Consider the following 23870-nt stretch of genomic DNA (forward strand, 5'->3'; position numbering starts at 1 on the left):
GGGGGGAGCAAGGGAGCTGGAGGTTGAGTAGAGATGGGGGTGGAAGAGAGGACAAAATGTCCTGTGTTTTAGATGTGAAATGGGAGGACAGTGCAGTGCAGGGAGTCTGGGAAGGAAGGAGAGGTAGAGAGCCCCATTGGTGGGCTTGGACTTGCTTCCAGTCAGTATTTAGGATATGAGGACTCCTGCAGCCCTTTATTTAGATCAGGTTTGGAGCCAATTATCCTGTGTTGAAGAGCAGCCAACCATGGACGACACCCGAAGGGGCATGGCAACCCTTTCTGTGTTTGCCTCAGTAAAGCCCTGCTGGACGACCTGATCTGCACAGACCCTGAGCAGTGCTTCAACCCTCGAACTGATGGGACTGACCAGCCTCGAAACATTCTCGGGGATCCTGCTGTCCTGAGCCTTCGGAAGTGTCCCTGGACCACCTGGTGTACTGGCCAGCTCTCCAGTGGGCTACCTTGGTAGAATCATTGCTGTTTCGCTTGTGTCGCTGCAACTTTGTTGGCCACCAACTCGTGCCACAAGTCTCCTTCCTGCGAAGTTTCAGCTTCCCAGCATCAAAGGATCTTGCTCGGGAAGGTCTTCAATGACGCCATTATACCATATTTGTGTATAATAGTTATGTGATTCAGTCACACTATTACTAACATCACGCTAAATAACCAATGTTGATAGATTGTAAACATTGTGATGTGAACTACAGCCGTAAGTGTGAAGTGTTGTTTACTCTCCATCTTGTCCATTACGGCTTTCGTAAATGATGACCACTGTATATGGCTTTTTATGTTGTTTTTACTGTTATGCTTGGAGTAAATATTGATTAAAATATGTTTAAGATAACTTTTTGACCGTGGTGGTAGACAGAATTGTATGAAAATTCCACTGTGAGGATAATTTCTGATAAGTAGCCTTCCCCTTGGGTGTGTTAGAGGTGGGTAGCTAGTGGTTAATGTACTCGCTTGTTTGATGTATCCTTCCTCATATACCACAGCCCCCTTTACAAAAAATTGAGGAACCTTGTGTGCTCACAACATTTGTTTACCTTCAACTACGACTGGAAATTATAAGTTACTCACGTAGTGACTAACGTACTCCTAGTCCATCATCCCCTTTCCTCCATACTGCATGGGAGTCCCTCGCTAGGGACGGGAGACGGAACCTTTTTCACCGGAAGAAATCTTCTTCCCCTTTAAATGTAGAGGCACGTGAGGGCATGGTCGTGGGAGCATGCGCTCCCCCGACTCTGCCCACTGGCAACATTCCTCAGTCCCCTTTGATGCGTCGACAATATGAACATTGCCTAATGACACCCGTTTTATTAAGAGGGAGGATGGTGGGATGTATGGAGGAAAGGGGACTATGGACTAGGAGTACGTTAGTCACTACGTGAGTAACTTATAATTACTCCTACGTCCCGAAGCCCCCACTTCTATACTGCATGGGCGATTACAACTGAATGTAGCCCCAGGGTGGAGAGGTGACCCTCTTAAGTAAACAAGTTCTTTAGCACTGCCTGCCCAACTCATGCATCAGACCTGGAGCTGGCATCCAAACAGTAGTGGTTGCAAAAGGCTGAAGGGGTAGCCCAGGTAGCTGCCCTGCTAATGACCTGCCACGGAACGTGTCTCTGAAAAGCCACAGCTGTACCCTTTGGCTCTGATAGTGTGGGCATGCATATTTTCTTCAAGCAGTTTGTGCTGCCCCTCATATGCCTTTTGATTGCTGCCACTATCCATCTTGCTATGGATGCTTTGGAGGCTTGATAGCCTGGCCTTGATCCACTGAAGGTGACAAAGATCCTCAGTTTTACGGATGCTTTTAGTCCTCTCCGGGTAGAATTAGAATTATAGTGTGTTCCTGACATGTAGATGGTGCAGAAGCCTCTGAGCATCGTCCTCTGGGTCCGCGAAGGTTGGTAAAACTCCTCATTCAGGTGGAAGGAGACGACGACCTTTGGCCTTATGAAAAGTAGTGTAAGGCTCTGAAGCCGCCAGTGCCTGGATTTCACTGACCCTGCATGCAGATGTAAGGCCCACCAGTAGGGCCGTCTTAAAAGTGACTAGCTTGATGTCGGCGGACACTATGGGCTCGAAAGGTGTATGCGTGAGGGCGCCCAAGACCAGGTTAAAGGTCCCACACCGGGTGTGGCTTTTTAATAGGCGGGCATAGCCTGGTGAGGACCGTCGGATGTCTTTTAACCACCAGATTGGAGGAGGAAAATATCCCCCTCTCCTAATTTCAGTAGGCTCCGATTTCCGCGTAGTAGGTGCGACATGTCCACCTGCACCCCCAAATGTGCAAGGTGTGCAGAGAAGGATGGGACGTCATCCAGAGTGCAGGTCAACGTGTCGACCACCCTTGACTAAGCCCAGTGGCAGAACCTAGTCCACTTGCCTTTGTACTGGCTCCTGATGACCTCGCTCCTGGCACCCTGTATAATGTCCAGGTTGGCCTGAGACGGATATAGGTGCCTTAGTGTGGCCTGTTCAGGAACCACATTGCTAGGGCTAGCTTCTGGGGAGCTGGGTGGATGACCGTGCCTCCCGCTGTGAGTAGGTGAGCTGGGCCCAGCGGAAGATGCACCGGGGCCTGATCTGACAGGCTGAGTAGCTCTGAGAACCATGGCCTCGCTGGCCACCCCAGGGCCATCGGGATGACCCCGAGATGTCGGGCCTGCCTGATCTTGCAGATTACCCTCTGAACCCCCTGGGGAGTGGGAGGAAAGGAATAAGCGGTTTATCTGCATGGCGTTGCCCAGAGTGCCCCAGCCCAGACCCTGCCAGGATGCGATCTGGGGGCGCCTCCTGTTAGACCAGGTGGCAAAGCGATCCACCTGAGGATGACCCCAACTGTTGAAGATCCCCTGCAGGGCTTGTTTGTTAACGGCCACTCGTAGTTGTCCGCACCAGTCTGCTGATTCTGTCCGCCTCCAGGTTGGACTCCGCAGGGAGGTGGATTGCATTGAGGTGTATGTTCTCCAGATCCCATTTCCAGATGTTGACTGCCAAGGAGCATAGGCCTCCCTATCCTCAGGTTGTTATCCGTGCTCCACCAGACATGGTGCTGGTGGAGAAAGGGAGGAATGCTGACTAGTTCTGCTTGGGAACCCCGCTCCTGACTCCATGAGGCTGTGAAGTGCAGCTGCAAGCGTCTCATCTTGTGCCTTGTGTATGGCACTGCCAGTAGACATGCTGCCATGATACCCAAGAGGTGATGTTACCACCATGATGAGGTCACTGCTCTGCTGAGGAAATGGTATTTGGCCCTTTTGATGGCTGTGACCTTGTCCTCCGAGGGAACGCTTGTATCCCAGATGAGGCCCAGGAATGTTAGCTTTTGCATAGGCTCCAGCTGTGACTTCTTGAGATTGATTGAAAATCCCAATTCGTGCAGCGTATTCATGAGTGGAAGAGGTGTGATTGACCGCTTCCGAGGAACTTGCGCTGACGAGCCGGTCATCTAGGTACGGATAGACATGGTGACCCTGGGCTCTGAGTAGGGCTACCACCACATTCATCAGTCTGGTAAAGACCCTGGGGGCTGAATTGAGACTGAAGAATAGAACCTTGTATTGGAAATGAAAGCCCATGATCCTGAACCTCAGAGGACCGATGAGGCTGCCAAATCGGGAAGTGCAAGTATGCGTCCTTCAGCTCTAGGGAGCACATCTAGTCTCCCCTGCACAGTGACTCCGTGATGAGCACTGAGGTAACCATCTTGAACTTTTGAAAAGGGAGGGAAAGGTTCAAGGTGGCAAGGTCCATCACAACTCTCAGGCCAGCCTGGTTGTTGTGTATGGTGAAAATCCTGCAGTAGAAGACCATACCCCTCTGGGAGGCTGGGACTTCTTCCACTGCCTGGCTCGCTACAAGTGACTGAATTTCCACCAGCAGAGTTGCTGTACCAATCTGTGGGAGTGGAGGGAGGAGAGGGTGCGACTTTTAGGCGGTAACCTGTGGATACCACTGAAAGTCTACAGGAGTCTGCAAACCTCGCGTGACAAAACTGCGTGTGAAGGGCAAGCCTGCCCCCACCGGAGACGTGTGGACCCAGAGGGGCATGTCATGCCTTCTTTTCCTTCGGGGCTGAGGAGGGGGACTGAAAGAAGCCCTTGCTCCCTCCCCACACCCCCTTGTGTTTATGCCGGTGCTGACTAGGAGACCGGTCAGGCTGTCTCAATCTCAGTTCCTGGAAGCCCCGGAACTAGCCGAAGGCCCACCCCTTGTTGGAACTGTTGCGTCTGGCTGTACATCATGGGCGTGGACTTCGTTAGGATAGGTATAAGTCTGTACCACACACTTTTTAGTAGCGAGCTGAGCAGCCAGGCTTATCCCAAGAGGGAATGTGAGCAGTAGTTGAAGTTAACACATGTATCACAATCACAGTGGTTCAGGTAGACGCGTAAAGTCAAGGTTTCTTGGTAAACAAATACTCACAGGGAGCCAGAGCCCAGAATAATCCTTGAAAACCAAAAGCAAAAAGTAGGAAAAAAGGAGGCAGGTCTAAAGAGATCATTCTCTATACTTCACATGACAAAAATACAAAGAAATCAAAGAACCAGAGAAATAACGTTCCTAAATAAAACAGGAAAGAACATATTTCTGAAAAATCTGACCACTCCGTCTGGTGAAAAGACAGCGGAAACTAGCATAGCTGCTCTGCCTCTTTACAATTCCTCTCAGACCACAAATTCACTCACTTCACAAGCCAATAAGCGTGTACCGGGGGGAAAAAGGGAAGAAAAAGGCAGGCCTAAATTGTAAAGGTCCCAGTGTCATCAAAATTCAAACTTTAAACTTTGGTATGCAAACAGACCCTATAACATCTCCATCTGCAGCCCTTAAGAACAAAAATCAGCCCATACAAAATTGCCCCAATATTTCTGAAACAAAAATCGAATAAGGGAAAAGCAAATGGGGGTAAATTGAAGGAAAAACAAGTTGCTGTACAATTAGCACCAATTTTCTTAAAACCGATGGGGAAAACAAGCTCTACCTCCGCTCTCATCAATGCTTCTCCCTTAATAGCAGCCCAAGAAGCAATTCCACCAAGAGCCACAATTAATGAAGTTGATTGTCGGAATTAGGGAAATTCATAAATCTTGCGATTCCTCCTCAGGATCATAGCAGAGAGAAACTGGAAAGAAAACTGTACTGCTCCCCCATAAGAAAAGAAGAAACTGTGAAGCCTAATTTCACCGTTCCAAAAGTGTAGCTGAGATTAGAAAAACAAAATAAGGAAAAATCACTTAGCAGATCAGTTCTACTTTCAGAGATTAAGAACTACAATTTGTTTCTCTTTGCCTCAGAAGACATTGAGTACCTTTCATTTCCGATCAGAGAAGATAAATTCTTCGTGGAAATAGCCCTCACTTCTAGAAATGCGCAACAGGCCCTCATCACTAATAAACACGATCTAGCTAAAGGTCGTCTTCGGGTATTTGAATCAGAGGAGGAAGGAAGGTATGGCAATCGCCCAGGTCCTAAACAGACAGGAGTGGAGGACGCATCCTCTTCTATGGGTACCTCCAGAGCGATAAGAGAGCCCCAAAGCAAAGTTTCACCCGGGCCCAAACTAAATGAGAACCTGTTAACAAAAATCCCAGAAATGATCACACACATCTTCCTGAAACTAGGCGAGGAGCAGAACAGTCTTTAGTCAAAGGGGTCTCGGATTAATTTCCTGAAACACCAGAGGGCCGAGTTTCTTGAGGAAAAAGCAGCTGGAAAATAATCTTTTGCAACAGAATGACATCATGCTGCTTCAGGAAACATGGCTGGTTAATCCCATTGAAATAGAAGGCTTTACAATACAAAATCTTAAGGCCGCACAAAAACTTAAAGGGAGACCAGCAGGAGGCGTTTTAATAGCAACCAAAAACTGTCAAAGAAATCGTTCCACTATGCAACAACATGGTGGGCATTCAAGCCTGCAAAGCAGAGATAGGACCGAATGATTCTCGGCTTACCCTAATCCTGGTAAACGTCTACTGGAACCCTGCTAGGTCAAAACTCCAAGACTTCATAGAATCCCTACACTCCCTACTGTCAACGGCTAAGAGCAAATATGAGGGAGCACAGATCATCATTGCAGGGGTCCTGAATACTGATTGTATTAATTCAGGGAATGTGAGGTCTGGCCAAACTAAACAAAGTACTATACGGAAAGGCAAGCAATGGTGGGATTTTTTCCAGTCATGGGACCTGGACATGATGAATGAAAAAAGTAGGTCTGTGGAAGTGGCTGGACCAACCTGGCGTCAAGGGGCTCTGCGATCAACCTTAGACTACATCTTCATTTCATCATCTCTTACCCTACTTTGTCCCAGTCTTACTCTAGATTGGGAAGGGGGGAGTGATCACGCCAAGCTGGAACTACTCTTCCCCAAAATTCAGAGAGCCCCAACCTATAGATCACACAGGAATTGGAGGGTCACAAAGGTAAATTGAAAGTGGTCAAATACAGAAATGGGGAAATAAGTTAAACTTCTGGAGGCAGTTCCTCCTGCTATATGGGCAAATGAAATGCACCCAGAAAAATTTGGGAAATTTGTGTGGTCCACCTGCCAGCCAAGTGAAGGAAAGACTGCAGGGAAACAGATGCACCTTCACAATTTCGATGAGGAAACATTCAACAAGAAGAGAATCCTGCGCCAAACATTACGCCACATAAGACCAAATGAAGCAGAAGACCAGCCCATCTGTATACAAATGCTCAAAAAGGCTAAATAAACATATCGGAATTGGTCAAAGAATCACAAGCATCAAAAACGTCAAGACGGGTAGAGAATGCTTTTCCTCCTCAATGCAAATAATTGCAGGAACTTTTGGGTGGCATTAAACCAACTGGAAACCGGCCAAAATAGCTCACTCTGCAATTTAGTCCCTGAGCACAAGTGGGTGGAATATTTGTCCAAAAACTTTGAAGCAACTGAACTCAGAGATCATCCTCACCCAAACGTAACCTGGTCGCTGACATTCTCTGAGGAAGAAATTGAGGACCTTATTACATCCTCCTCTGTCTCTAAGGCAGCAGGTCCGAATGGCCTCACTTATCAGGTGCTTAAAAACCAACCAAAGTTATGGGCAAAATTAGTCTTCCATTTATTTCAAGAAATTCCAAAGAATAAAGTCTTCCCACCATCATGGAAGAGTGCACTTATTATTCCATTTTTCAAGGGGGGTGACAGGCGAAACCCAGTGTGTTATCGACCCATTGCCCTTTTGGATATAGACAGCAAAATCTTTGAAACTAATATTGAAAGAACTTACTTTATGGGTGGACTCTAGACACATCCTTCCCCCTCAGCAGACAGGTTTCAGGAAAGGCCTTTCTACCAGTCTTAATGGACTTATCCTGAACCTGTTGAGCAAAAGCTCAAATGAGAAAGAAGGTTCTCCACTATACGGGGCGTGGGTCGATTTATCAAAAGCGTTCGACCTTGTAGACAGATCCCTCCTCTGACAGAAACTTAATAATTGGGGGATTCCGGCACCCTTTCTTGCAATGCTCATAGAACTCCACAAGAACATTACCATCAGAGTGATATTGGACGAACCAGGCAATCTATCTGAAACAATCCAAGTCCTGAAGGGAGTATGACAAGGTTGCTTGGGTGCACCGTTATTCTTTAATTTGTTTCTTTCAGACATTGGAGATTTCCTAGCCTCTGCATCATTAATCTGCCCGAGAATTAAGGGAAGAAAACCCAATTGGTTAGCCTATGCGGATGACTTGGTGCTACTGGATGGCTCAGCGATAGGGCTGCAACAACTCCTATCCACACTTAACGATTATGCCAAACTGAACGGCCTCATAATTAACCCATCCAAATCTAAGGTCCTTATTTTTAAACATGGAAAAAAGGTGACCTCAAGAAACTGTTTTGGACAGCAAAGCAATCCCATGGGTGGACAAGTTAACATACCTGGGATATGAAATCCTTGCTCACCCAACCTCAAACAAGGTGATGCACTCCATTCTTAGGAAGAAATCAAAAATGATTGCACAAATGAAAAATCTGAAGATTCTGCAAATTTTCTATAATTCCGCTCAAGAAGTTCTACATAGGCAAAGTTGTCCCGGTCCTTCTCTACGGCCTTGAGGCAAAGCCTCTTTTGTGGAACTATGACTAGAGCAAAGTTGAGGGCTCTTTGTGGAAATCTTCTCTTCATCTCCCATCGTGCACTCATCTCGCTAGTCTGAGATTTGAGTTGGGTCTGACCTCTTTGAGTTGCCGCGCGGAGTGGAAGCTACTGTCCCTCTATCGTAACATAATTACAGCCAGTGTATCCACCCTTTTCTTCGATGTAAACCAACATCTAAAAAAGTCAAAATCAAAAAAACTCCTCGGCCTGGAAGAAAAGATTGGCTGCATTTTACATAGGCTGGAATTAACAATAGATACACTCATACAAAATCCTAAGAAAGTCAAAAAAACATTAGAAACGGAGGACTGGATTAAAACGATCGAGGGAATCAGAAGGCTTAACCCCCAAACCTATTCCGGACAGAAAGCTTGGCACCATCCTGCACTACCTGGAAAAATTCCCGGACCAAAGAATCAAAGAATTTTCTCAGGCTCAGACTGAATATAGCCCACACGGGTGAAATACTGGACCAAAGAAACCAGGGTGAGAAGGCAGTAAGCCTTTGCAAGATCTGTGCCTCTCTGAACTTACAATCCCTCAAACACCTGCTTCTGGAGTGCAAAGGCACATGGGCGATCAGGGTATCATCACTGGGGAGATTTGTAACTAGAGAGGAGAGCCTAGTTCAGGATGCATTTTGGGACAGACTGATCTCTGACCAAGAAGTCATGCTAACTGCTGAGATAGTAAAAATTTTGGAGAAGCTTACTATCTTAAGGAACTATCAACAGACTAGCCATGTTCTTGAACCCTCCAGTCAAGGGGATCAATCTATTTAGTTAAATCCCTGGTTTCTGAGACTTTATTTTACTTTATTTTATCTTGTTGCTTTACTCTTTCACCTTCTGTACTCTTAAATATGCAGGAAATACTGCTTTCTGTATGAAATTGGAAATTTTAATATTCTTTTTTTGTAAAGGTTTTCTTATAAACCAAAAACAAATAAATAAAAAATATATAAAAAGTAAACATATACTTACACATTTATTTACACAATCATTTAGAAAGCTTTCACTAGTAGAAATCAACTTAATATGAAACACCAAAACACTACAGTAACAAACTTGAGCTCCCCTGAAAAAGGAGCCAAATGGCACTCGAATTACCTTCAATGGGAATAGAAAGACATAAGTTTGTACAATGGATTAGAAAACACTTCTGTTAGGCAATGCAAAGGTTCAGTGTAACAAGAGGGTCAGTTCAATTCAATAGGCCAGGCCAAAGTCAATAGTCTAGTGTTCTTGGATAGGACAGATCAGTTCTGGTACCAAATGGAGAAGTCTTTGTAAATGTTCTCAGAAGTAGTTTTCATATGCTGAGTCACAAGCTGATTAAGTCTGCAAGTTGGGAAAGTTTACCGAACTTTCGCCGCAAGAGTTAGGATCTTTCAACCGGATGGCACAGTACCTTAATGTGAAGCAAAAAGATGTCAGCTGAAGATGTTGGTTCCTGGCAGTTCCTGCAGATCTCGCTGTTCCTGAGCCCAGTCATGGGGACAAGAGTGAGGATGTCATGTTGTTCAATATGGTGCCCAAGACCCCTCTGTATAAACCGACTCCACACCTCAGCCTTCGGCGCCTAGCACTGCTCCACAGTCTCCGGACCAGCCAGACACCCTAGTGGACACTGATGAGGATGAGGAGGACCCTGACACACCTTCTTCAGCCAAGGCCTTCCATCAACGACTCACAGGTTTGGCCGAATACTTGGGGCTTTCACAACCTGAGGTGGAACAACCGGATGCATGGGTCCTGGCCGAGGTCCTCACTCTACGCCCCGTGGCTAGAATGGGGATCCCGATGCAGAAGGGCATTGTCGTCCTGGCCAAAAAGGGATGGCTTAACCCCATTTGTTCCAGCCTACCAATCGATGCCAAGTACAGGCAATTGGAAGGGGATCCACTCTTGCTGTCGGCACATCCTCAACCACAATCGGTGATTGTTGCGGCCTCACTCTACTCCACACCTCAGTCGTCCTCCGCTACCTCGTCTTTAGCACTACCAGGCAAGGAGAAGATCCTGGAGGCTTACGGAAAGGTGTGTATTCCAATACCTCACTGCACCTTCATCAGTCCAATGCAGACGCCCATGCTTGCAGCCGTTAATTAGAGGCTTTGGCAGGAAATCTGCTTCCTTCCAGAACTTCCGGTGCACAGTCGAGCACATTTCAAGGCGGGGTTGGCAGAAGCTAAAATGGTGGCCCAGGACATCATGGAGTCCACCGCTGCTCACATAGATATGACATTTATAACGCGCCTATACACAAGTTTCCGACCCCTCAGGCCAGGCCATATGCATCTGCACGGCCATGAGAAGGACTGCCTGGCTACAGGATACCAAGTTCACCACAGAGGGTACTGCATGCAATTATGCCTAACACATATAAATGTCCACAGTGTCCTATCTATTTAAGTCACCTGAGGGTGTAGGAAGTGTCCGTGTGCCATCCCCAATGGGCATTTGCTGATTTAGAGAAACTGAGTGTATTTTGGAGGTGTGTGTGTGTGTGTGTGTGTGTGTGTGTGTGTGTTGCTATGCTATTGCTACCTCCTGAAGAAGGTTTATCCAAACTGACTGTTAAATGAATAATTGTTTATATAGGTGTTTATTTGGATACTTGTCACTGAATCTCTGTGCAACTCCCCTACTGTTCACATTGACCCCTCATGAGATGAGCCTGGCTGCTCAACCACACTACCAACCTATGTAGTACAGACTTGTACCAAAGGTTGGGTTCCTATTGGGAGGTCGTCATGGTTGCTGTAGTGCACCCAAAGGTACTGCTCTAAATCTTGCTTAACACCGGTTTACCAAAAAAAGGGTGGCCTCCTAAATCCTCCCCAGTCACAACCCCCCTGCTCTAGGATCTGTACCTGCATTCGGGCACCTAGACTAACCAGTGAACTGACGCTCTTTTCTGGGCTACCTTGCTGCAGCCATTGCCATTCTGAGAGCGCCCTTGGAACTTGGTGAATCTTCTTGTGTAACAAGACACCTGCTCCTGTATTTTCAGCCTTCTTGCATTAAGGGAAGCCGTGCAGGACCTATTCCTTTGTTTGCCCACAGTTGATTGCCTGCCAGTGCCTGAACATGAATACTCTGTTGCAACTAGTCTTCATTGCTCCCTGAGGAGGTGGTCTACTTGCAGAAGTCTTAATCTTTACTTGTTTGGGCCTTCCACTGGGAGGTGGCGAACAGATTCCTGTTGGGGATAATTTTCATTTCGAGGGGATTGGGTCCTCCGACGTATTCCATATCTATGACATGTAATCACCACAGCTGTGCTGCTTACATGTCATAGATATGGAATACATCGTTGGACCATCCCATCGAAAGAACGTTACCAGGTAAGAAAGTAACTTGTTGTTCTGTGCTAAATCTTTTCAACCTTGCTCACTCCCAGCTCTTTTGCTGGACTTGGGACATTTTACATGTTAACTCCTGATTGGGACCTTTTTTCACTCATGTGTTTTTCCCTGATTTGGATTTTGTTTTCACTGTTTTTGGAGTCTGACAAACGCCATAGGCATCTGCTTTTTGCATGGTGACACACATCGCCTTCAGTGCAGTGCCACTGAGAAGGCCTTTGGATTTCTCTTAAGGTTTAAATACCTTTTCTTGGTTGAACTACCGTTCCCAAGAAATAGTAAGGTAAAATTAATCTTACCTTTTCTCTTTGTAGGTCCAGCGCACACCATTTTATGTGGAGTGCTGCGGGGGTTGCTTATCCTACTTTCTCATGTAACATTTTTTGTTACCCTCACTACTTTAAATGGCTGGTGGCAGTGGTTTACCTTTTACTACCATTGTGCTTTTCTACCGCAGGCTGAACCCTCAGCTGCAGGACAGCACCCACGGGTGTCCATTTTGTCAAAATGGCCCCTGTCTTTTGCCATTTTCTGTTTGTGAGGTCGGTCTTGGCTTTTACTCTGCGAGTTGACAGATTTGAGCCTGTTGTGTTTTGCCTACAGTGTGTTTGTAAGGGCAGGAAGTGAAGGAGGTTCCCTGTCCTTTGTCTCTAGGAGTGCCTGAACGAAACCCGTCCTGATTGGCTAGCTGTCCTAAAAGGACAGCCACCCTGCTGTGTAATTGACAGCCTAGGCTGTGCATGAATGGGGAACCTCGCTTAAAAGGCAAGGGTTTGGGGACTACAGTCGGTCGACCACTGGAAAAAACATCTGACTAAGAAACCGTGAAGAGAAGCCTGCTGCAACCTCCTGGACCTTCAATTTCTTGGTGAAACCCTGCTGCTGTGCTGACCTCCTTTTACACCTCGACAGAGAAGCTCTGACGGAACGACTTCTCCCCTTGGGCTAGTGGGACCAACTAACCACGAGACAAACTACTTTTGCGCAATCCCTAACTTGTTGTGCCTCTCCATTGCTGCAGAACGCCAAGGCCATGGGTTGAGTGTCCATTGTCGAGTGCAACGTTTGCCGCAGAACTAATCCAGCCAAAAGGTCCAGGCGCCTCCGAAGGACACTCCAGAAGCCGGAAATCCCGATCCAGAGTCCCCTCACCAGAGTCCAGGACGGAGGGAGCAAGGAAGGTCCAACCAGAGATTTGTTCTGCATCAGTGCTGTTTGCAAAGCGCTGAAACCACAAAGTGCCACTGAATCAAGAAGAGCCCTTAGCTGCCGACCTTCCCGAGTACTGCCGCAGTAGCCCTCAAGACATCCTCCCTCTTGCCCACACGACTGAGGATCAAGAACCAGGGTCTGCATAGCTGTAGCAAGACAGAATCCAGCTGGACCACCTTTTCTTCTAACCAGAGGTACTATTTGGGCTTGGGGGTACTTACCTTCTTGCCTTATGTCATGCTCACTTGAGATTTGCCCTTGCTTAGCTTGCAGAGTTCATTTCAACTCCCCTTTGCACAGGCCTAACAGCTTGTGTCCTCAGTGATTTCTTTTTGAACAATCTGACTTTGTGCAAGACTTTGATCCAAGAAGTGCATCAGCACTGTTGACTTTGCCTGAATAACTTTGGCTGTCTTGGCTCCCTAAAGGCACTCTTCTAAATCCATTGACCTTGGCGTTGCTTCTCCCTCCATAGGTGGTAGCTTGTTGAATACTGTTACTGCTGGGAAAGGCTTACATAGACTCCATTGGAGGATTCACTTGTCCTCCCCTTTTTAAGAACCTGTTCTGACCTTTTTATTTTCCCTAATCCTTTCTTTTGATATTTTATTGCTATTGCGCTTGTACACAAGTGTTTCAGAGCGCGGCAAGGCAATCAGGGGGAACAGGGGAGAGCAAAACAACGATTTTAATAGGCCCAGTGACATTGTGAACGCGCAAGTGCGTGGGAGAGGGGAAAAGTGCATGAAAGGGGGGAGGAGTGGAAAGTGCGGAGCAAAGAAGAAGCGGATAATAAATAAATGAAGGCAACCAATAGTGTTTGTAGCCAGCAAGTGCTGGGTTTAAGGCAGCAGACAGGTTAGGTCTGATAAGTGCAGGAAGAAAAAAGGGGGGGGCTGCATGGGTACAGATACAGACCCCAGTGCAATGGGTGGCCCGGGGGCAGTGCGGAAAGGTAGCAGGGTGAGCAGGTACTTGGGCCCGGAGCATAGAGGGTGGCCAGGTTCACAGTGCCAAGAGAACAGATCAGCAGGGGAGAGGGAGGGCAAAGGCAGAAGCAAAGAGGAAGGTCATGGTGCTTCCGGAACCGGAGATGTTCTCCTAGTTTTAGGGAGGTTGTTCCAGAGGGAGGCCCCAGCCAAAGAAAGAGATCTACCCCCAGCTCGTTCCTTTAAAAAATGACTGACCTTGAGGGAGTTACACTGAAGAGCTCGAGGGGGGAGGTATTTGTGGAGGGCTAGCTGAAGGTATTTTTGACCCAGGCCCCAGAAAGCCTTGTGGACAATGCAGAGGGTTTTGAATGTCATCCTTGCATCCACTGGGAGCCAATGGAGAGAGTTCAGAGCTGGAGAGATACGATCCCATGGCTTGAGGCCAAGGACAAGTCTCGCAGTCCTGTTCTTGATTAGTTGAGAGTAGATGCAGGTAGATTTAGAAAGAGGCTGTTACAATAGTCCAACCTAGAGAGAACCAGTGCTTGAGAGACACTGAGCTTCTGGGGGAAGGAGAGGGAAGGCAGAGTATCTCTGAGGAGGTGCAGAAGGAAGTTTGACTTTTTAAAGAAATCAGATGTGGGTGGAGAAGGAAAGTGTGGAGTCCAAGATGACCCCCGGGGTTCTTAGCCTTGCAGGTGGGGGTAGCAGGGCGGCCAAGGGAGGCCGGACAGAGTGAGGAGAAAGGATGGTGAAGGTGTGCTGATGAGGTTATCAGTCTTGCTGGCATACAGACAAATCATTGGCGGCACATCAATCTTGAATGGCAGTTAGGCAATCGGAGATGGGAGAAGAGGTGGCTGAGGGCAGCCTGAAAATGAATGTCGTCAGGGTAGCATTGTAAATTTGAGCAGAAAATGGCAATGCAGTGGGTGAGAGTTGCCAGGTATTGATTAAAAAGCCTGGGCGAGAGGTTGGACCCCTGGGGAACAACACAGGTTGAGAGGGAGATGGATGATAGGAAGGAACGAAGTTGGACCTGGGATGCTCGATTAGAGGGGAAAGAGGTCAGCCTGGCCAGAGCCTGATCAGTGATACCCAGGTTATCAAGGGGACAGTTGAGCAGGATGGTATGGTTGACTGTGTCGAAGGCAGAAGAGAGATGGAGTAGGAGGACGACAGAGGGAATGTTAGTCAAGGTTGGAGAGCAGATCTTCACAGATGTTCAGCAGAGCAGTTTTCATTCTTCTGTCAGCTCTGAAGCGGACTGGTGGTAATGGAGACAGCCAGCAGAATCGGAATGAAGGTTGAGCTGAGAGATTGCCAGCTTTTCCAGGAGTTTGCCCAGAAAGGGAGTCATGGCAATTGGGTGATAGTTAGCCAGACAAGAAGGATCAGCTGTGGGTTTCTTGAGAAGAGGATGCACAAGGGAGTACTTCAGAGGGGAGTGGTAGGATCCTGAGGCAAAGGAGTGGTTGCATAAATCGGCAAGGGCTGGAGCGAGGGTATCAATGTGGTCCTTGAGGGTTTTAGAGGAACAGGGATGAACCTGTTTTGAAGAGGCTTTCATAAATCGGACTTATCTGGTGACCTCATCTGGGAAGAAAAGAGGAAATGACGAGAAGGAGGGCGAGGGGTGGCTGAAGGAGGTTCAGCAAGCACAAACTGAGAGGGGAGGGAAGGGGAGAGGAGGGGAGGAGAGGGTGGACAGGATGGCCTGGGTTTTTGAGATAAAGTTGGAGGCAAGGGCATTGCAGAGAGCCTGGGGGGGCAACAGGAGGGGTAGAGACTGCAGCAGGGTTGACCAGTTCCTTGCAGATTTTAAAGAGTTTGGCCTAGTTGTTAGATGCCGCACACACTGGCTTGAATGTGGACTCTTCTTGGTGAGGAAAGAGAATCGGTATTGCCTTTGGAGCAGGCGACAGGGCAGTTTCTCATAGGATGAACCCTACAAACCAGAGTCCACAATGTATATTGGTGTGATATATAAATGCAAATACTATCCTTGTCATTAAAGTCACTTCAGGGTGTAGGAGAAGTGTATTCTGCATATCCAAAGAATATTCACCACCTTTTGATTCTGTAAAGTATTTCCAAATGCTTACTTGAATTGTTAAAACGAATTGCCTTTTTAAAGAATGCTAATTTAAAACTGATGTTAAATAATTTGTAACTTAAACCTTGAGTATAAGTGTTACTTGGCTACTTGTATTGACTGATACCATCTGTACAGCTCATATTTACCCCTTGAGAGTGCTCAGTGACACTACCAACTTGTGTAGTACAGACCTATACCAAAAAGTGGGTAACCTAATACCAAGAAGAGAAGTCTTGTGTAGTCTCGCACAGTGTGACTGCACCAATTCTTAGCTAGCAATTCCTAAGCATCATGACAGTTCACAAATAAATATCATGTCTGAGATTGGCCTATATGAACCCACGGCCCCTAGGCCTTCCTCAATATGATGACCATAGCACATAAGTGTCCCCACTGGATTCCATAGCTTCTGCAGTGTTCTCTGGAGAAATCTGAGCCAGAGGGATTCTTTAACATAACGGTTTGTGTCCCTCCTCTGCCGCCACTTCTCTACATGGGCGTAGTCCTGTCCCTAAACTACTGGTTCCTTACTTTGGATCCCTTCCTAGGCCTTACCTAGTCACTGGGGCTCAGGTAGTTTACATACCTGAACTTTACTTACCTTTTTGACTTTTGCTTTATAATTACTGGCATCGCCCAAATCTCTTAATAAACCTTAGTGTAAAGTAGACGAACTGGTGACTTAAGGGCATGAGGCCACCTTCCCTCTTCGGGTTGTACTCATTAAGTGTAAGGGAAGCTATTCTGTTATTCTGGGTGTCTAATTTCATGTATGTAAGTACTTAGTTCACTGGTTATTAAAGTATATGCTTTCTTCTGATGGTGAAAATGTTATAGTAAGTGTGTAAACATATTTGACTAGAGTTTTTATTTGCTTCAGTGTATTTTAAAGGCATGATCATATGTTCTTGCCCTTGTAACTGAAATTATTGGTGGTGGTCTGTATGGACTCATTGTAGTCCTACTCACAGCCCCCTGAATCTCAGCCGTGTTGCTCCGATACCTTACCTTGATTGGGTTTGCCTAGGCCTCAGTTTCTCCCTGTTCGCCATAATAGGTTAGCCTCTCAAAAGCCACCCCCAGGGTTGATCTTGGTAATTTATTTTAACATGAGGCAATCGCACTAGGGCAGAAATTGGGTGTCTCGGAGGCACCCTTGGGACTGGGCACCTTGGAGGTGCCCCTATAACATATACCTTTTAGATGGTATAAAGTGATGTAATCGCACGGGAGGCTTCAGCACTGAAGAGACTAAGGATCCAAAAAGATAAAAGGGGGAGGGGGGCAAAGAGTTACAAAGTTGAGGGGGTCTAGGTACACCGAAATGGGAATTCTGGCTTAACAGATCATTTAATCACCCTAGGGCAAAAATGGACTGCCAACGGCAAGGCGACTTCAGAATTCCTTCTGGCCACAAAGTAAAATGGGGTTGAGTGCAGAATGTTGAGGTGGCTGGGGACCTTACCCAAAATTATCAGAAAAATGAATCCCGTCTTAAGAGACTGGCACTAGCAAGATTCACCCCGGATTAGGGAGTGACAGACAAGACGTGGTGGTGAGGAACACTCTGCTCCGGGAAGGCCTGTATCGTCCTGAGCAGCAGCAGGAGGGCGAGGCCTTCAGGTATATTGTTGCAGGGGCCTGACCTCCAGCTCAGTATGGTGGCCGATGCAGTGTTTATATAGGCCACAGGATGGTCCTTGGACACTTCAGAAGTCTTTGGACAGTGGGTTTCTCAAGCAAATGGTCAGGGGTTGTTGGTCTCTCCAGTTCAAGGGTAAGGTCTTTTAGGATCACAACAGGGGGAGGGAGGCAGGGCTTCACTGGGACAGGGTCATAGCAATGCAGGCCATCCTTGGTAAGTCTTCCGGGTTTTTTAGCATGAGCTTATCGTTCAGTGTCTTGGCTCCAGTGTTCAATATGATAAATTGCTGGAGGACTCTTCTATGGTGTTCCTCTGTAGCACTACACTGTAAGGCGATAAGTGCTACATTAAAACAATTCAAGAATCTCGCACAGGGGACTGAGTCTCCCTTCATTAGTAACAATATGGGCAGAGCAGTGCCACCAAAATAAGTGAGTCAAGCAAATGATGCAAAAGGCTTTACTTGCCTCTCAAATTCAATAAAGGGTTTAAGCCGTAGCAGATAGATGGAAGTTTCAGTTTTTGCAATGGAAGGCAACTTAGAATATTTCATAACTATTCAATACTTGTTGGCTTAAGCCAGTTCTTCATTTGGGGTAATTTCTAGACATCCTTGAGCACTGTTTGGATACCTGGCCTGTGAACTTGTTTGCTGAAATATTGGTATTTATGTGGCAAGAGAAGAACTTTGCTTTTGCGGTAGTAAATTCTAATTTTAAGGTATATGGTTTAATTTGTTTAACCCTTTTTGCTTTCCCCCACTTCACCTAAAACAATGTTTTTTTTTCTACATTGGAACTTTGTAACAGCCTTTTGGGTTTACCTATGTAGATTAGTGCATATGCTGGTTGGTTTAGTGTGTAGTGCTCCTGCCTTTTAAGTGGCATGTTTTCTTAAATTCTACGTTTCAAAGTCTTTCTGAACCTCCTTATACTTGAGGGCCAACTGTACCTGAAACCAAAACCCCATGATCTCCCAAGTCTGAACTTTAGTGCTCAGTGCACACTACAGAGAGCAGTGTGTGACAGGCCCTTGCGCAATAGGGCGGACGGAGCAGTCGCAGCGGTCAGAGCAAATATGCATTGACAGAGAAGCGATATACCTGAATGCCGATTTGAAGCACACGTTACGGGGCTCATTTTCTTGTCCTCGAACACGTTGAATAACAACGGCTCGTGTAAAGACACGCTGCAAGTGGGATTGCAGCCACAATTTGGACATCCGTAGGACAAAGGCCGTCCGTTCATAAAAATCTTCTTTGGACACAGAGGTTGTTTTTGCTACTAAGAAGGCTTCATACCAAAACGAATCAAGTGTTAAAAGAAAATAATTATACCTTTTGACACGGTAATATATACGCACTCCAAGTTTCCATACTTCACACAGCGTGAAGAACAAGACCAAACGCTTTGTTCTTTGAACAAGCAACCGTTATCAGAAGGAGCTCTAGATGCTTTTTCAGCTCTCCTGAGGAAGTCTCCAGACAAAGGTAAAAAAATGTTTTGGTTGTGATGGACGAAACATGTTGGGTTTCACACATTGGAAAATAAACAGTGTGGATAGTTAGATTGAGATTTGTGTCCTCTATAGGCAGAATAAGGAAGACTTTAAAGAACAGATTGTTCTGGTGAGGCATCTTCAAATCAGAGGTAGTGTCTTACGCTGCTTAACCAACACTGAATTGCACATAATTAGCAACTTTGCACATAATTATTGTATTGTCGAGGGATTTGTGAAAACATTACACTATTGGTTTTAGTTTTGTATAGGAAGGGTGTGTTGTATGAACATTTTATGGATGGTTTTACACTTTGAAGCATTTTTAGGATGTATTTTAGAATATGTAGTATGCTAATCATGTAGAAATGTGTCTTTAGTGAAATGTCAGAAGGGTTTGTAATATATTTTTGTACATACTATGTTGATAGTGTCCCCCCTTTTTTTTTTTACCAAATAAAGAAAAAATATTAAACTAAAAATTAGTGATTCAGGACCTATTTGGTACATGGCCCTAGTCTTTTAAATAATGGAGTGAAGAGGAAGAGAAAGAAAAGACTACATGGTTCCTTAGGTTTTGATTGTCCCTAGGCAGACAGAGGGCTGAACCGCGTTGTCTATAAATTAGCCCAACCTAGTCTTTTTTTGTTTGACAGGCCCTTGCATAGCCACTAGATGTGCCTCCGAGAGCCCCACACCAGTCTCTTCTGCAGATCTCTCAACCGGTATTCATAAAGCTATTATTGCGCTTCAAATAGGTTAAAAGAAAGTTCAAATGTGTGTTCAATGCACATCACAAAAGTAACTGGTATTGTACTTATAAAAAAGAAAGGGGGACAGTGTCTGCTGTACTCCTCTGATGGAGGCAAGGGCTGCAGTGTAAAAACTAAGGTGGAAAAGCATGAGATATATTACCAACACTGGTACCCTGAGTGGTGGACCAGTGCATCCATACAAAATGAGAGCGAGATGAGTGAGGCAACATGGCCTTTTCTACCCCAATAAGAGATGCTGCGTGACTGTCAATTGAGTAAAGTTATAACCCGTCTTTCCAAACAGTAATGGATCAAACACCCCAAATGTCAAGGAATGTGATGAACCTGGTATCCAAAAATCGAGCCAAAGATCTCCCTTGCACACAGTGCAAGCCGAGCAGGGTACCTATGGGGGCCCATGACCTGGGAGTCTTGTGGACTCCCAGGTTCACCTTTAGTTATGTCATTAGTAAGGCCCCTGGTGTGGGGGGGGTGGGCCTGCTGAGGTGGAAAAAACATTGTGAAACAAAGTGCAAGAAAATATGTCGGCAGGTTTACATGTTACAGCATTATGAATTTCAACCTAATACCACAAAGCAATAACTGAACTTTCTCTGATTTCAGATGGCAACTGACAACCTTATTAATGGACTGGAGGAGTACATCCGGGAGAGCTTTGTAAGTGTTTTTGCATGTGTCTCAGTGGAGGGGTGGGGAGTGGAGAGTCTGCTTGTTGGAGTTAGGGTGTGAGGGGTTAGTCTGATTGTAGTTGCAATCAATTTTTGCTGTTAAGGATTGCTTGGGGTGAAGAGGTGAATTGGGTAGGTATGGGACTGAGCGCGAGTGGCTGTTGGCAATAGGGCTATGGGGGTTTAAGTGAATGTTTACTATGGACTACTGGCAGGTTTGTCCTTAGATGGGACAAAAGGTAGGACATCTGTTAAGATTTGATTTAAAAGGGCTTTAGTCTTCCTGAGGGAAATCTCTTAATCCGCTCCGGGTGATGCTTCGTTTCATTGGTTTGTTTACAATTGTCCCAAATGCTAATTTTAAGTATTAATCTTGGTCCCCACAATGCAGTCTGGGTTTCTTTCTAAATCTTTATTGTAAATGAAAGCCTAGTAGAGGAAAGACAGAGGAGTGATGTATGAGTTCAAGAATTGAGCCTCAGGCTGCATGTTGCAAAATGGAAAATATTTACTCGTTTTGGTACTATGACAAAAAAAATCAGTTCTGAGCTCTTCCACGTGACCTACTCTTTGTACTACTTGTTCCTCGAGTTTGTTCATGACCTTTGTTGGGGAGATTTTCTTTGTGCAAATCTTACCTTTGGTCCTGAGCCTCCCATTACTACTGCTGGACTCACTGATTTTTTTAAATAAAAAGAAAAAATTTACTTTGAAGGAGAATGAGACTTTTCATTCAGCACCTGCATTTACTTTTGTTCCGAGAACATTTTACCCTTTTAAGGTTCCAAGTGGGAAGACCTCTCCCCTTATGTTTGGCTCCATACCTTCCCATGGCTGCTTCCCCACCTTTTTGTGGTGTGCTGCCAGGATCCCCTACGGTCCCTTTTGCAATATTTTGAGTTCACTGCTGAGTGCCAAGACCCACCAATACAGCAGTGGTCATTTCCCTTTTGACAAGGGTGTTTTACTGTTTGCAGCGTAAGCCATCTTCAGTGGAGTGCTGTAGGTGCACTTTGTGTGTTCCCTTATCTTTATTCGAAGTGGCAGTTTTGCTGCTACTTTCCAGGCATCCTCTGTATAGGCTGGCAGTTTTTACTTTTTTACCAATTTTTTTGGTATGCATTGTCTGGGCTGCTGGAGCAGCTGTGCTAAAGCAATCCGGGGGACTATTCTGAGAATATGTTCCCCTTTAGTGCAAGTCTGTGGTCGGAGTGTCTGACCCACACTTTCTCCCCAGCCTTGGTGGTTGCTGGGCAGATTCTGGGAGACTTGCTGTCCATTATTGGACAGCCACTGTTGGGACTGATTTTCTACACTATGGCCTGGTGAACAGATGTATAGAAGGCCAACCTCACTTATTGACGGTGACAACTCTGGGAGCTGTAGCCATACCAATTCAAGGTAGCAAGACAAATGGCCAAGGCTAAGTCTCAAGAGGTGGTGAGCTTGTAAGGGGTCCTCCATGAGTACACAGTTAAGTCAAGGAACACACTTGGACAAACGGGTATAAAAATACTTATTTGTGGACATAAAGCACTATGAAAATTGACTACTAGCATGTAATATTATCACACATATAAAAGATACAGATTTCACCAGCTGGGGGTCTGGCATGGATTCACATGCTCATGAATATTCCCCATCAGGCTGGGAATCCTCAGTAAAATAAAGTTTCACTTTCACTTACTGTCTTTCTCCTATAAACCAATTGCTGAACTCCGGGTCATACTGCCCCAGCAAATGACTGCCCTTTCCCAAAGCCACTCCTCGGCAGCCATCTTCAGATTTTTACCACACGTTCAAGTGTTGGGAGTCTTCGCTTTTCGCTTTTTGCTTTTTGAGCTTTGTGTTTTCTGGTCTTTTTCGGTAGGACATCTCTGCTTTTTGTTCAATCGAGCCTGTGTGCTCCATTGTCGTCCATCCGATCAACGGGGAACTGTTTTTCGGCTTCATTCTTTGCCCCCTCAAGGGCTTAAATCGAGTGTTCTTCTTCTTGGAAGTTTCAGAAGCCCATCAGGCCTACACATCGCCGCATCATGTCAGAGAAGGACTAGCCCATCCCCACCCCCAGCCCCCTTCAAGCTCTGCACCAGCTGCTGTTCTGCAGAATGTTTTCAGAGGACAAACTTTCCCAGTACACCCGACGCACATGGAGGAAGATTGTGAATTTAGCTATGGCTTCTCAAAGCGCATGTTTAAGGACCGCCACTCGACTGGCGACCTGGTTCAAGGCCCAGGCCTCGACCCCAGAGTCGTCCTTTGGGGCATGCCTCATCTGGATCCAGCCAATCTGAGTGGGCTTCTAAGTCCTTTGATGGCACTCCATCCGTGGGGGCCCAAGACGAGGCCAAGCACAGCGAGTCAACTTCCGCCGGGGTCGCTGTGTTAGAGTCCTGTGACTGTCGGGGCGCGTTCGTCATCTCCATCTGCTTCAATCTCCAGCTCTTCGCCAAGGAGAAAGTCTGCTACCCCAGGGAAGCTACTAGAGAAGTAAGAAAAGGCCAAACGGGACAAGGGATCTGCCCTTCCGATGCAGTACAAGGTGATCCAGGCCAAGTCGTCTTCCATCGAGTTGCTTGCTTCCGCCCTCTCGGCGGGCGCCCTGTTGGTGACCAGAGTGGAGCTTCCTCCCAGGCAGGAGGCTTTGGCCAAACCAGTGGAGAAAACCCTGGCGAAGAGGATGCCGCTACTCTGCCCTAATCCGACACCTCAGGACCCGAAGGGAGGGTTTTGGGGGGGGGGGGGGGGGGGTGGTGAGCTTCAGGGCATGGAAATTTCATCGTCCGATGAGGAAGATGATTTTTTCTGTCCACACCATCCCGGGGGAGATGGGTGATGACACCAGAATGTCGAAGTCGCCCGCCGGAGGCAGCAATGACCATGGGGCAGGGGACGACACAGGTGCTGGGCCCAGTGACCCTGTTCCCCAGATACCCCCAAGAGATCTGTCGCAGGTTATTTGGTCTTCCCTTCACACACTGGTGTCTGAGATTCAAAGTCGACTCCTGGCGGCTCCACCGGCGGGGACGCTGTTGACACGGAGGCCACCTCCGCCGAAGAAAAGCAAGAGGCATTCCACACCTTCTTTCCAGCTGTCGCTGATGCCCCCGCCTGCAACACTCTGCCCCCAACCCACCCCCACCTCCCCGGCAGGGACACTGGAACAGACTCAGCTACAACACACCACCGATGGTGGCCGCTCAACGCCACCAAGGGCTTCCCCCCGGATGAGGTGGGATCCTTTCATTCCATGATAGCCCGGCTTTCTTTTTCAACTCACTCCAGAAGAAAAAGGAAGGTTTCCTGTACCAACACTGGGAGGTGAAAAGGAAAGCAATTCTGTCGGTGCCACGCCTGGACGACGTCTGAGATGAGGGGCTGGCTCTCCTGAAGAACCCTTCCTCTACGCCTGCTAAGAGACCGGCTAGAGAAAAAGTATCTGGTGCCGGAGTCGGCACCCCAGTATCTGAAGTCACAACCATAGCCGGATTTGGTGGTCTCCGCTGCGTCCCAAAGAAA

The 23870-nt window shown here is 46.7% G+C and overlaps 1 protein-coding gene across 7 annotated transcripts in view; it reads left to right on the plus strand.

The window, feature by feature from the left end:
• BAG6 (BAG cochaperone 6) overlaps window positions 1-23870 on the plus strand; it is a 1121496-nt gene that overhangs the window by 771394 nt on the left and 326232 nt on the right. For all 7 annotated transcript variants that reach the window (XM_069635087.1, XM_069635085.1, XM_069635088.1 and 4 more), the window contains one exon: window positions 20287-20340. In XM_069635087.1, the coding sequence (XP_069491188.1) occupies window positions 20287-20340 (54 nt within the window). The remainder of the gene's footprint in view (window positions 1-20286; window positions 20341-23870) is intronic.

Source organism: Ambystoma mexicanum, chromosome 13, assembly GCF_040938575.1.
Source record: "Ambystoma mexicanum isolate Mex_15411 chromosome 13, UKY_AmexF1_1, whole genome shotgun sequence".
In the NCBI taxonomy this organism is placed as follows: domain Eukaryota; kingdom Metazoa; phylum Chordata; class Amphibia; order Caudata; family Ambystomatidae; genus Ambystoma; species Ambystoma mexicanum.